The sequence below is a fragment of the Mytilus californianus genome, unplaced genomic scaffold (genome assembly GCF_021869535.1).
Source record: "Mytilus californianus isolate M0D057914Y unplaced genomic scaffold, xbMytCali1.0.p SCAF_10, whole genome shotgun sequence".
NCBI lineage: Eukaryota > Metazoa > Mollusca > Bivalvia > Mytilida > Mytilidae > Mytilus > Mytilus californianus.
In genome coordinates this window covers 33,576,322-33,591,672 of record NW_026262582.1, presented here as the reverse complement: position 1 = coordinate 33,591,672, position 15,351 = coordinate 33,576,322, and the positions used below count along the sequence as shown (strand labels likewise).

Below are 15,351 nucleotides of genomic sequence, written 5' to 3'. Positions count from 1 at the left end.
TTAAATTATTATTGCCCATATACAAAGCATTGATGGTTACGTAGACATCGCATGATAAGTCAATTATGCATATGTTGCTTACATGTTAATGTACAATAATGTTAGAAACCATTGAGGAGAACCTGATATAATTCATTTAATTATTCCTTATTGTCAAGGCCTTTGACTTGTTTTGCAGTTATCTATCTTTTTCTAAGATTGTAGTTTGATTTTTTTTTTGCATTGTTCTCGTTAGTATTCACGTTGGTTGGTCTTTCTAGCCAGTATTTGACAAAAATGTAAAATCTTATCAATTACAAATACGATTTTGTTCAAATACATATACATAGAGATAAGGTGATATGAGTAATACGTCTAAGAAACACCAGCCTTACAATCATATCGTATAGTTCATGAATACAAATAGCCAGAATTTTATTAGGAGCTTAGATCATCATGCATATTTTCAAAAGCATCATGTGGCTTTGATGAAAACCAAGTTCTTGTTGCTCCGACCGAAAATGCATTTATGTTTATTTTGAAATTAGTATTTCTAATATTTCAGGGTTCAATCTGTTCTTTTAATATAACATCATCTCAAAGCTTTGGAAACTATTATGAGGTAATTTTGCGACACCAATCTTTAGACAGACTACCGTGCAATGCGGATGTGATAGTAAAATGTAAATTAATACACGAGTACACCATTCCAACAGAAGATCTCCGGGCATGCTCATTAAAAGGTATTTATACTAGTATGATGCTTACTACTTAGACAAATAACGGTAGTATTGTTAATATTATTGTATTAACCATCTGATATATAATAAACGTTACAAAATGTTTTAACTCGAGGAAACATACCACATACCACATATTTTTTTTTTTTTTTAGTATCTTTTAATCTGTACAAGGTTTTTTTTAATTAAACAAAAGCGTTGTAGAAATTTTTAAGGGATTGGAAAGGAAAACGATTCAGTTCGCACTCTTGATTTTAGTGGAGTGACCAAGCCAACAAATTTTCAACTTTAATGGACCACCTTAACTGCAGGCTAAATTATGAATTTTCATTTAGAGAAATGTTATAACTTTAAAGTTTGCCTGGTCGTAGAATCGTAAAATGGTTCAAATTTGTAAGATTTGAGGTCAAAGTTCGGAAGTTGAGTTTTCCATTAGTGTAAAGAAAAATTCACAAGGGGTTATAAAAAGTCAGGAAATGATATCAGAATTGTGAAATAGGCATGACATTACTCCTTTGACGAAAGAATAAACAATAGCAGTTCACTTTCGAGTCAATTTGAAGAAAAATGTTATCACCAAAGGCGCATTTTAGGAAAATTTAGGTGGGCAACAAGAACAAGGCAAAGACAAAACAGGAAATGGATTTCAATTGATATTTTGTACATTACATGTACATTTAAAGATATATATCTGGTTTTCACACGGTTTCTTAAGAAAGAATCGAAGTTTATTTTGTTTTTGTTCAATGATATACCGGTTGCAAGCGGCAAATATTTCACTTAGTAACCGAATAAAATGGTTTAAATGAAGTTCTAATAGGTAAACATATATTTTTCTGTTGTGAACATTGAGATTGTATGGGCAGGAATTTTACATCAGCAGCATACTATAGTCCTCTCAGAAAGAGCTGCAAGGGTCTTTTAAATGCAAAGTGTACAACATTTTCAGAAAACTGGCCTTACTTCTCATTGTTTTTCCCTGGGTTTAAAATTAAACATAGTCAAAGATGTAACCACCATCCATGAGTTCTACTGTAATGTGTGTATACGAATTAATTTTCCAATATTTCTGACTTTACATAATTTGTTTAGATATCGTTTTCATCGTCGTCTTCTTCAGAAACTGCTTTGTGAGATGATTTCTACATCCCTCAGACCATCCACACGATCGAATACAACTTTTTTTTCAAGCTCGTTACCCTTGCATGTAAAAACAAGGTATTGAAGGAATTAAGATGACATAGGTCTCTCGATGAAAATCGCTATGTGTTCTTAATTCTTCAGGCAAATGTGTGATCTTTATAAACAGTAAAGAAATCACCAAAGTCTTTAGTGCTTTTGGACAAGACAAAACATGAATTTCGACAGTCAAGGAACGCCGTCCATACTTTTGGTTCAATGCTTTTTATACAGTTTATGTTTCTTTATCATTTGAACAATGCTTTAAATAAAGGAGCCATGAGTGCATCATAGGGCAGTATTAATTCTGAGACACTACGATTAAACTGTTCGCAAATAAGAATACGCCTACTGTATTTCGAGCATAAACTCCAGTTAACACATATGTCATCTAGCCTAGCTGAATTTAATAACTTACTGATTGTTGCTATAAAAGAAAGACAAAAGCCAATGATATTCTTATATTATTATAAACGTTTGACATAGGAAATATTTCTTATTGGGCATCAGCATGCAATTGCTGGTCAAACGTTTGCACAGCATTTTGCTGAATATATCCAAACATTATTTCATAGGGATATATTTAATAAACTGTTGCTATGTTTGGTGTATATGACTGGAGCATAACGTAGAAAAGTATATACAAATTTTAATTCTTTTAGCCTTTTATAAGCTGGTCCTAATTCGGGAAAATCGTGTCAGTGTTTTCTGCAGAAATAGGTATTGGATCTAAGTTTTGTTTGAAATAAGTTGGAAAAATATCCAAGACTTGTCCGAAGTATCGATTTTTTCCTTAAAACAAAACCGAATCTCCTCATAAGCATAAACAAAACAAGGTCAATAAGTTGTTTTAGCTTGTCCATTGGTAATAATGTCAAAAGTTTGTTATTAGAATCATCATACGTCAAAGATCTGTCTTGTTCAAGCTCAATTTTAAAGGGACTTATGATAACGTTTGAAGTGTCTGTTTCCTACTGAAAGACAGCCATAAGTTTGGAGTGAAAATTATTTCTACCATCAATTGTCTCAGCATTGATGTCAATATAATAAGTTCCGCTTATATTATACAAACACCTTCTTTAAATGCAGCAGGACCCTAAGGTAAATATGACATGTTTGGATTGTGCCTATTTCCTAATTTTCTAAGCTAGTGAGATATTTTCGTACTTCCGAGTATCATGAACGAAAGCCGTGGGAATTAAGATTGACATTTCCATTATTTTTGTCCAAACTCATGGTGTAGTTTTAGATAAATTGGTATAAAAAATAGTTGCTTAATGTAACTGCACATTCTGCTATTGCTAAGATTTTAAACATCTTGTCATCGAGAAGTTTAGAAGTTACTGTAAAGACCCTCACCATTGTAAGCTTAAACATCAACTATCCACAACAAGAACTTCGTAAGCAAGCAAAAAGTAAAATCACAAAAATACTGAACTCCGAGGAAATTCAAAACGGAAAGTCCCTAATCAAATGGCAAAATCAAATGATAAAACACATCAAACGAATGGACAACAACTGTCATATTCCTGACTTGGTACAGGCATTTTCAAATGTAGAAAATGGTGGATTGAACATGGTTTTATAGCGCTAACACTCTCACTTGTATGACAGTCGCTTCAAATTCCATTATATTTACAACGATGCGTGAACAAAACAGACATAATAGGTAACATTGTCAAAATATGGATATAGCAGTCATCACTGTGTCACAATCTCAAAACAAACAAACATTTAACAAAGAAGCACAAAAAGCATCTATCAAATTTGACAACCACATTCATTGCTTACTTATATATGTATTATAAATCAACCCATAAAGGATTGTTGTATGGAATATGAAATGCATATTTCAGATGTTGTTGGGTTAGTCCCATTTGTTGGTTCTAAGGACTACATTTCAGTAGGAACTATTGAAGCTCCTGCATGTAATGTTTGGTCTTCATTGCTAGTTAGTGTCTTAATTTCAATTTCAATTTCTGTCAGCATTTATCCATATTTTACATGGTAAGCTGCTTGAAAGGCTTCCGAAATCAGTCAAATACTGAACCCAACATTTGATTCTCCCAGCCCTTTTTGTTTCCGTATTACTATTTATTTTGCAGAAAGTTTTTCAAACTTGCACCATAGCTTTGCTGAATCGTACTTTGTTTTCAATTCATGAAGTAGGAAGCAGCAGTATTGATCAGTATTTTACAAAAAAGAAAAGACATGACAAAGGCTTTTTGTGCACAAGCAGATCATCAAGGATAACACAAAACAGACAATGCGAAGCCTTCTCGTACATGTAAAACATTCAACTCATCGTTAAATCTTCTTTCTTCGGATTGCTAAGTTGATACAGAGCAAACCCTGTAGTAAAGGGCCTTGGTTTTAAACTCTTGTGAACATGGAGTGACTTTATTTCTTAATGTCGTTTAGATAATTTTATTATTTTGTGGAGCCCTTCATCAGATTCAGGGAAACGTAGATGTTTATCGCGTTTCTACGATTTGTGCTTGCAGAACATATAGCAGTCAAGTCAAAAGGCATGGGCATTTATCTAGTCAGAACAGACTAGGATATATAATAAAAACGATTGCGAAGATGTCAGCATTATTGGACTACGATACGTAGATATATTGTCAAAAATTTATCAGTCGAAATCTTTTTTGAAAACATTGTTGAATAAACCTGTGATACACAAATTTATATCAATACTAACATATTTAATATGCAAAAACACGAACAGTAGTATGATGAATTTCTGAAGCGATTCGTCAGTAAAAAGTAAATTTACATCGTATTGGTAGGAGAAATATATCCGGAAATCCATAGAATTATAATGTATATTAAAATATGTCGAAACACGCGAATTTATTAGAAAAACTGAGCCGGAGAGGTCTCATAACTGTACAAATTGAAGTTTTATTACTTTTTAGCGCAAAAAATTTGAAAGATACCGATGCAATGTAAATTTACAAATGTTGTAACCATTCCATGGAAATAGAACTAAGTGAAAACGAACAAAAACAAGGCAAAATAGAAGAAATCATAGTTTTTTCAATATAAGTTAGTTCTTAAATTTTCATAAAATGCCAAATCAAGAGTTTGATGACTATAAAAACAAACACAAGTAAAATAGTTTGTCGAGTTACATTTTGAATGAGAAAATCAAAATGTCTTTTTATTTCCATTTTATGAAAAAATGCACCGTAGGAAATGGCTACGGCCGGGTAAAAAAGTAAGATTAATGTATTAGCTTTGCAAATAAATCATTTTCAGCCTGTAGTTATGCCGGTCCATAAAAGTCGTAAAATTAGCACCTTTTTCTTGATTTGTCACTCCACTATTTCGTCAGGAACAAATTGCAGGTATACATGTGATAATTGATTACAAATGACAGAAACTAATGATACATATTTTGGAAGTCGTTCAATTTTCTTAACATCAAATTACATGACATTGTCTTTGTGTTTTATTTATGTCAAAATTAATTTTTCAATCATAGCCACTATTCCTTTTTTTCAGGAATGTTAATGCAATCCGGATCTTTTCAGTCGCCTGTGCACATGACGTGGTGTTTCTGTTAAGACCACACTGGTGCTATATGAAGCTTGTATTTCAAATCAAGCAGTTACCAAAGTTAATAATTCTAATGCACATATACATTTGGTAAATGTTAAAGTTGCTTTTCACTTTGAGTTTTCCATTTTTTGTCGTTCCTGCGACATTTGTCGCAGAAAGCTCGACATAGGGATAGTGATCCGGCGGCGGCGGCGGCGGCGGCGGCGGCGGCGTTAGCTAATTTCTTAAAAACTTTGTATTTTAGAAGGTGGAAGACCTGGATGCTTCATACTTTGTATAAAGATGCCTTATGTTACGAAGTTTCCGTCTGTCACATGTCCATTGTTCATGACCTCATTTTCATGGTTCAGTGACTACTTGAAAAAAAGTTAAGATTTTTTGTAATGTTAATTTCTCTCTCATAATGAGTAATAGGATACCTCTATTTGGTATGTGCGTACCTTGCAAGGTCATCATGCCCGTCAGATAGTTTTACTTGACCTCGGCCTCATTTCATGGATCAGTGAACAAGGTTAAGTTTTGGTGGTCAAGTCCATATCTCAGATACTAGAAGCAATAGGTCTAGCATATTCGGTGTATGGAAGGACTGTAAGGTGTACATGTCCAACTGGCAGGTGTCATCTGTCCTTGACCTCATTTTCATGGTTCAGTGGTTGTAGTTAAGTTTTTGTGTTTTGGTCTGTTTTTTCTTATACTGTATGCAATAGGTCTACTATATTTGGTTATGGAATGATTGTAAGGTGTACATGTCTAGCATGTCTAGCTGGTAGGTGTCTTCTGACCTTAACCTCATTTTCATTGTTCAGTGGTCAATGTTAAATTTTTGAGTTTTGATCTTTTTTTTTTCTTATACTATATGCAATAGGTAAGCCATATTTGGTGTATGGAAATATTTTATGATGTACATGTCAGTCTAGCCGCTTTTATTTCACCTTGACCTCATTTTCACGGTTCATAGCTCAGTGTTAAGTTTTTGTGTTTTGGACTGTTTTTTTATTATTATAAGCAATAGGTCAACTATATTTGTTGTATGGAAGGATTGCAAGCTGTATATGTCTGCCTGGCATGGTTCATCTGACCTTGACCGCATTTTCATGGTTCATTAGTTAATGTTTAGTTTTCTTGGTTAAGTCTGTATCTTAGAAACTATAAGCAATAGGTCAACTATATTTAGTGTATTGAATGATTGTAAGGTGTTCATGTATTTCTTGTTTGGTTTATATGACCTTGACCTCATTTTCTTGGATCATGTTAAGTTGATGTGATAATAGTAGTAAAGCTTTATATTTAGAACTATCAACATACTATCAATGATTAGTAAAGAAGGCGAGACATTTCAGCGTGTGCACTATTGTTTAGATTAATTGTCATGAAATCAAACGGAAGGTTATTCAGGTTAAAACTTACATCATTCCTAATCGGTAATGACTTCTCCATACATGAGAAAAATATTCAATTGCATTCGTGATATGCAGCGAAAACCCAAAAGATTTCTTTATTTTTTTCACGATTAATTGTTGTTTTACATTTTCTACTCCCAAATATTATAAAGAGTTCTGACTATAGGAGTGGGAGATATGTTGCATCACCTTGTCAATATGTAAGTTTGTCGTCCAACAAATATGCCTGTCAAATTTTTCTCATGTATTTCCTGTTTTTCGATACTTTGAATATTTCAATATGTTTAATTAACTTAACTTTTTTCGTCATTGATTTTTTTACAATACTACTGAATATTTGGTCAGTACCCTGTTAAAACATGTCACACTCATACTTTATGTTTGCTAAAATTTTGAGAATATATTGAAAGAACTTTAAAATTACGTCATGCATTCCTCTAGTGCTACTCAACACAATCAGTTCATATTTGGTCCGCTACCTGAACTCATATACAGATGACTCAGGAACTAAAGTTTCCGCCTGGCAATCATGTCGGTAATTTATTAATCATTTTCATGATTCAGTGACTTCTTAAACAATGCATAGGATTTTATATCAAGTGTTTTTGTTCAGTTATATCAGCACTTTTTAGTTTAAAGAATAATTGCAAGAAATCGTGTTCGTTAGATATATTCGCCTGACCTTCCCTTCATTTCATCGATCAGTGATTAATGATGGGTTCCGTGTTTAGGTCCGTTTCAGATACTATATGTAAAATATATTGGTTGCATATAATGATTCATGGGATTGTTAAATGTGCATGTACGTCAGACATTTTAAGCCTAGTACCTTCTGCTAGCTATTATTCGTGTGTTTCTTTGTCCTATATGTTCTCCCATTTATTTGTATTGTGGTCCTGTCATTTGATGTTGTCGTTTTGGTGTTGTGTTTGACGTGGCCATAAAAGCGGGAGGTTTGGCATGCCACAAAACCAGGTTCAACCCACCATTTTTTTCTTAAAATGTCCTGTACCAAGTCAGGAAAATGGCCATTGTTATATTATAGTTCGTTTCTGTGTGTGTTACATTTTAATGTTGTGTTTTTGTTGTGTCGTTGTTCTCCTCTTATATTTGATGCGTTTCCCTCAGTTTTAGTTTGTAACCCGGATTTGTTTTTATCTCTAACGATTTATGAGTTTCGAACAGCGGTATACTACTGTTGCCTTTAATAAGGTCACTATGATCTTGACATTATTTTCAGGTTTCTTTGTTCAACTTTAGGTCTTCTCGATAAGACGGTTATGTAGATACTTTAAGTTATAAATAAGTGAATTAGAACGTGTTAGACCACCAATTTAAAACCATAAAATATTCAATAATTTTTTTCAATTTTTTACAGCTTTCTTATTTTTTTTTAATTTCATGGAAACCAGGTATATCCTGAATTGTACTTGATCACCTTTTTACATGCCAATATTCAACCAATGTTTAAAATCTTGTAATTAAACACCAATGATCGGAAGCCAATTGTTACTAAAAGTTTCCTCTGGTTTTCTTGAGAATCTAAAGTAAGAATACTATGAAGTATACTTATCCTTAATTTTAAATGCAAAATCATGGACAAGTATATTTTGGATCGAGAGGGTAAACATAAATTTTTCTTTCACCAAAAGTTCATTTCTGCTAATTCGTCTGTTATCTTCAGTAAACAATGACACCGAAAACCCTTTCAGTTGCCAGGGAAGGACTGTCTTGTGTATTTTTTAAATTGGAGTGGGTGAATAGATGGTTTAATACCTAAACTCTATGTAGAGACTTATCTCGATTTGTTTTTTTTTTTATGACCGACTAACGCATGGTAACCTCTCAGGTCAACCGGCGTAAATGACGTAACAGCAAAATCTGTTCTTATTGTGATGTAACAATAATTGAGTTGTGAAATAGTAAATTTACGAGAACATGCAGGAATTTGAAATTTGACTAAAGAATGTTAGTAACGTTTGAATGTCCGACAGACAATGTAACTCTGTCCTCATTTGCACGGTTCTTTAATCCAAGTTAAGTTTTGGTGATTATGTTCGTTACTGTAAATCGTAGTTCAATTATAATTGATTATTTGATTATAAAATGATTGTTTGATTTATATATTTGTTTTCAGAGTTAATCTTGTGTTGATTTTATTGCTTTAAAGAAATATTACATTTCTCTGTAAAGTCATTACATTTTGTAGCTGTTCATTGTATGAATACCAATCACAGAACCGAATGTTTTATATGAAGATGCAAAGGTCATTGTAACTTCTTAGTAATACAATCAAGCTTTTATCTTTTTATCGTTGACGTTTGCAGATATTTCGTTGTACAAATGCTGTATATACATGCAATTACACTGATGCTGTCTCTGAAAAGAACCCTTTCGTTTAATACAAATTTTATAAAAACAAACACAAAGAATTAAAAAAAAAAAAAAAAAAAACTAGTTAAATGTCACAAAATGTTCATGATGATACGAATATAACACATTTTATCGCGATTGGCTCATATTAAGATTGTTTGAATACTTTATTGGTACGAAGTGAATAATAGCTTTATTAAACAATGGTCTCGATCTAGAAAAGCGGAGCCAATTGTCTGAAGAAAAAAATCAATATTAGGTAAATTAAATTTACCTTCTGTCACCAATTTTTATAAGAACATAATTATATCACTGTTTCTAACATGCTAAACGAGTATGCTGTTTGTGTTTTAACGAAACTATATTTCATCCCAATCCATTGTGCCATTGAGGTCAAGATGATTTCTAAAGTTATGTATTATAAATTTTTTCCTGAAGCATAAATGTCTCTTTGCATATGTTGAAAAATTAGCTACACTGACAAAGACAGCTTATTATTAGTTAAGTTAAACTGCTCATGATAATTGTTTAAAAGTAGTTATATCCAGTGCATTTGAAGATGAAACTGCATAATTTACAGTTTCGGTATACATGTTAAGCTATTCTTCTTTTTCAGAAAATCCATCCAAAGAATCAAGACTTGTATTACTCGGAGTATTTATTCCCATAATACTGCTTATAGTATTACTTGTATTTTTGATAATCTCATATCGAATGAAAACATCACATGTAGATGGTAAGCCCAATAAAATCCTTTATATTGTCAAGCAATATTTGATGTAAAAATTGATTTAATTATGACAATTGAAACTTAACTGTAACCGCCTATCTGTTACAACTGCCTATATGTTACAACTGTTAAATTTTGTAAAGTTCATTTTTTAGGGATTTGATACTTAAGTAATTCTAAAAAAAAAATGCATTTTGTATTCGAACGACATAAATGTCTTTTTTAACCCTGTTGTGTGATGTTAAAACAATATTTTAATAAATATACCTTTTTATCTAAAACAAAAATAGATCTTATGTAACCTTCACTACGTAATGTTCACAATATAGTGTTCTTATTCTTGTAATGAAATTACCCTTCTCTTTCAAATATGCCAGGTGATCCATGAGCCTGAAAGGAAATTCCGTTTGTAATTCAAAATTTATTTCTGGATGAAATTGATAAATGGGAAAACCAAAAGTGGAATCAAAATATCTATCAGTTTGTTTTATATAGAACTGAAAATTTATAGTTCAAATGAAGAAACTCGAAAAAAAACCCCAAAAATATGTTTTTCTTATTACAGGGTGGGAGATTGCAAATTGTCATAAACTGGGAAGGCCTTGTCTTACAACCAGTAAAGGAGAAAGCAACTCGATTAGCAGGATGAGCTCCAGTACATCCAACATGTCCAATATAAACTCAGATGAAAGTTTAGATCTCTTGGAAGCATGCCTTGAGAGAGAGAAAGGTAGGTGTAATGACTCCAACTGTTAACTGTTGCGCGTAATGTTTTTACATTAAACGTTCAATTCCAGAATCTCCTTATTTTACAGTTCCGAGTAAAAGCACATTAAATATGTGTATACAAATTCAACGATGTGTTAGGTAGATATGAGAAAGCAATCACATATTAGAAATTACAAAAAGGCAAAAACACATTACAAGAACGGTACAAATTTCTCTGCAGCTGATATGCATTTCGACAAAAATTTCTTTACAGTGATTCTCGAACCAAAATGTAAGATTTTCTTAATTTACTGCTGTTGTTTTTATATTGATTGATTGTTTGCTGGTTGCTCATGGTCCAGTGGCAAATATTTCATACATGTTTAGGACGAGAATACATGTACAATACATACTATTGGTAGTTCCTGTAATATAGGCCGTACAGGATGAAGGTCGTGGAAATTTAAACTGTCACTAAAAAATAAGGGTAAATTGGATAGGGTCAGACAGTTTGCCTTGCAACAGGCCATTTGCGGACCCTCCAAAAGAGTTGTTGGAAGGGTTCCTTACGTGCAGATTGCATGGCACTCTGTCTACACGTTGCATCGGATTTAACCTAATTCTAACTGGACATGACTGCGTACATGTACATCCAGCATAGCTAAACAGACGCCCTTCTTTGGCAATGGGTTTACTGCCAGTCGGAAGAAGACATGTAGTGACCATATTCATATTCCCCAGTCACCTTTGGGTGTTGTTTAATAAAATAAAGTAATTGTAATACGCATTAACAATTAACTGAATACGTGTAAAGAAATATTGCTTCAATTGCAACAAATTGGAAATTGAAAACCAAAAATCGAAAAATGATTTTGTGGAATAAAGTGTTTGTATGTTCTAGAATATATTGCTTCGAGCAGATTTGTCATATTAGTCTGTCCTATTGGATGTGGGTCATATTGACATGACCATCGTTTTAACATTTGTAATTCATTGAATAAAACGTAAAACGGATAAAAGAAATTGCAAATTATATCATATATCATTTAATTTTATCTTAAATTGGTCTAATTATTTGTTTTGTTTTTAAATTCTAGGTTTCCTAATAGTTTGATAATTGATAAATATATATTGTACCATTCTGTCTTACTGAGAAATAAATACTTTCTTTTATTTAAAACAAATACGATGTAATGTTACCTTTCCATACGTACTTTTAATAATATACTGGTCTTAATCTTGCATTAGATTTTCTTTTTCTTTCGAATACGTTAGATGACACATAAACCTGAAAGTACATTCTATTTGTAAGCAAAACCAATTACATGATATAATTGCATTGATGATAATAATGACTAGTGAAAATTTCTATCATGTTTTTATATAGACAAACAAAAATGTACATGTTTGAATTTTCATTGAAATAAAGGAACTTAGGAAAAAAGATATCAACAATTTTCTTTTTCATTAGAGTCGGAAATTGCAAAATCCCAGAAACTGGGACTGTCCTATCTTGCAACGAAGGAAACAGAAAAACATTCGTACGCATGACCTACCTAAAGTTTGCCATCAGGAAAAATTGGTTTAATTGCTACAAATTGGAAAATAAAAACCAAAAACCAAAATGAGCATTTGTGGGTTAAAGTTTTTTTTTCTAGGTCATGCATTGTTTCGAGCGGATTTGTCATATTTGTTTGTCCTGTTGGTGATAGTTCATATTGACAAGAATGATCATTTTCACATTTATAATTCATGGAGTTACACGAAAAAAGGAAAAAATGAAATTGCCAAAAAAATATTCCATAATACTTAATTGTGTGTAGGTCTAGTTATTTTTATGTAAGTTATATGTTTCCTTTTGGTTGAATGATTGATAAACACAAAATATGAAATATGATACGATTTTGTCTTTGTGCTCTTTAAATTTGTATTGTCTTTGTGCTAAATTTTTATTGTCTTTGTGCTTTTTAAATTTTCATTGTCTTTGTTGTTTAAACTGGTTACAGTCTATTGTTGTCTTTTTGACACCTTCCCCGGTTTCATCCTTTATTTTATAAGCTATCCTTTGTAATAAAACAAGTGTATTTATCTTTCAAATTTTTACAGTAAGTAACGATTCAGTGTTAAAACATTTACTTAACCGATGGTTTAATAGTTTGTTATGAATAATGATGTTTAAGGGTGAGATGAGTCGATTACCAATCAAAATATATTTTTTAATATCTAATCATTTGATTAAGCTTATCAATGTATTGTGTAGGAGCAACACAACAGATGTTGCTTATAGACCAGGATCTGCTTATTCTTTCGGAACACCAAAGATGTTGTGTTTTGTGTACTGGTGTATGTTTTTTGTCGTTTGTCGTTTTTTTGCCATGTCAGTGTCAGTTTGGTTTTGACTTATGATCTTTATTATCCCTTTGGTATCTTTTTTCCTCTATCTTACTAAAGAATATCAGATATTCAAGTTATTTTGTTTAAATGTAATATGTGTTGTGTTGCAACTCATACATTGTTTATTTCTTATTTTGTCTTGATATAAATTTGTCTTTGTTTTTGTTTGTACAGGAATTTCATTCTATTTGTGATTCAAAATGTGCAGCAATATTTAAAATGCATGGTGATGTTTTTTCTTGTAAAAGGTGGGGGAGGGGTAGTCTATTTTGTTTTTGTTTGAACATATATTTGAACATCTTTCGGTTTTCAAATACTGTTCATAGAGTTCATGAAACAGAAGCTTTTTTTGGTATGAACTGATTGTTTTATATCATATTTCATATGCATGGGTAGCAGGACTATTTTTTTTTAATTTAAAGCCTCCCAAAATATAATGTACTAATCAAGACTGCGTCGTGGTATAACATGTGGGAGTGGAATAGATCATAAAATAATATGGCGTATTCATAAATTACTGCTCTTCCTTGTAGTTGTAAAGACATTTAATCTACTTATCTACATCAATATTATATTACCTTTTACACTTTTGAGTTTGGGGTTTACTTTAATGATACATCTTGTGAACAAAATACCAAAGCTAATGCTGTTTCAAATAATGTAATAAGATTTGGAGTAAGATAGATATCATCGAAATTTATTTAATTGATAAAAAACGCCGTATATTTATTCGCATCTATTAAAAAATAAATAACATATGTTCTATTTATATACACTTTTTGTTAACAATGGCGAACCACTGCATATATTTTAGTCAGTTACTGTGGTAGAAATTAATGTATTAATGTGGGATTAAAACATTTGTATATGACTCACTTTACCATTTTACTTATCATATTCAACACAAGTATTGTATCAACATTGAAACAAGTTTTAAATAATATTTTGATACACTTTATGTAGTAAATTACACTTAAATGTTTTATAAGTTATTATCATATTTACTTGATATGCTTGAATTTTGTTTATCTCCTGTAAATATTTGAAATTGATGCATTTGTCGTAAATGTTTTAAACAAAAAAGGAAGTGTTGCCATTCACTCACATCCATACTTCAAAAACACTTTCATAACAGTGTCATATAGATGTTTAATTGACTGTAGGTTATTGTCATTTTGAACGTAATGGTTATATGAAATTAAAACGAAAAAAAAAAACATTATTAGCATTGCTTTCATCTAAGACAAATATGTACATTTGAAATATTATAGTGCTAAAATTTATTACAAAGACAGCTGATCATTATTTACATTGTTTAAACTAAAGACGTTGATGTACATTTGAAAATTTAAAGCTCTTAAAGCATTACATACTAGATATATTTTCATTACGGAAGTACTTTGTTATGTTCATTAGCCACTGTCTCTATACTGGCATTCTTTCTATTATTTGTTATAGTTTATAAATTACGTATAAAAGAGAGGAGATGATTCCGAGTGGGACATCACAAATAAGAGAAAAACACTCAACATAACTTTAATAATCATAGTTCTCATTATTCATATTTTTATATTCATAATAAAATGGCGACATAAATTTGCGTTTTTACTTTATTTAATGTATTTTCTCTCAATTAAGGAAGACATTTTATCACTTGCTTGCACTGCGAGTTCTAAATTAACGAAGATGTTCAATATACGTCAATTTGACCTAAACCCAACAATACACATAACACAATAGACAACGCTGCATGCATTATATATTGTATATACATATAAGTATCAGATATTCATAGATTTTGGTACAAATCAATTCAATAAGATATGAAAGCAATGATAAACAAACTATTAAAAATACATGTTCTTTTGGATATAAACATACACAAGATTCACTGTTGAAAAATCTAAAATAGAAAAAAATCCAGTTCAAAATCTCTCAGAAATAACAGGTCTGATATGGATATGGCTATTCTTTTTATGTCCATTTTGGTTTGGTCGTATAGCTTTTTGGGTGATTATGCATTCATGGAGTTTAAGTTAATTTTATAAACCATTTAAGTACTTTTATTTGCAAAAGTCAATACAGTCTTATATCAATTTTCTACCTTTGGTAGATTATCCTTCTGATGTTATCTACCGCACACCTTTCTTAAACTCTTTAGTAATTTAAGCTAGAGGCTCTTAAGAGCCTGTGTCGCTCACCTTGGTCTACGTGCATATCAAAGAAAGGACACTCTCAAACATTGTAGACGAGAATAGACTTCATGACAAAAATCTCTATT

General features: G+C 31.5%; 1 protein-coding gene across 3 annotated transcripts in view; it reads left to right on the top strand.

The window, feature by feature from the left end:
- LOC127717957 (uncharacterized) overlaps positions 1-14,666 on the top strand; it is a 79,162-nt gene extending 64,496 nt beyond the window's left edge. For all 3 annotated transcript variants that reach the window (XM_052223838.1, XM_052223837.1, XM_052223836.1), the window contains 4 exons: positions 545-722; positions 9,855-9,974; positions 10,534-10,698; positions 12,148-14,666. In XM_052223838.1, coding sequence (XP_052079798.1) covers positions 545-722; positions 9,855-9,974; positions 10,534-10,698; positions 12,148-12,227 — 543 coding nt within the window. In that variant the 3' untranslated portion in view covers positions 12,228-14,666. The remainder of the gene's footprint in view (positions 1-544; positions 723-9,854; positions 9,975-10,533; positions 10,699-12,147) is intronic.
- The last annotated feature ends 685 nt before the right edge of the window (positions 14,667-15,351 follow it).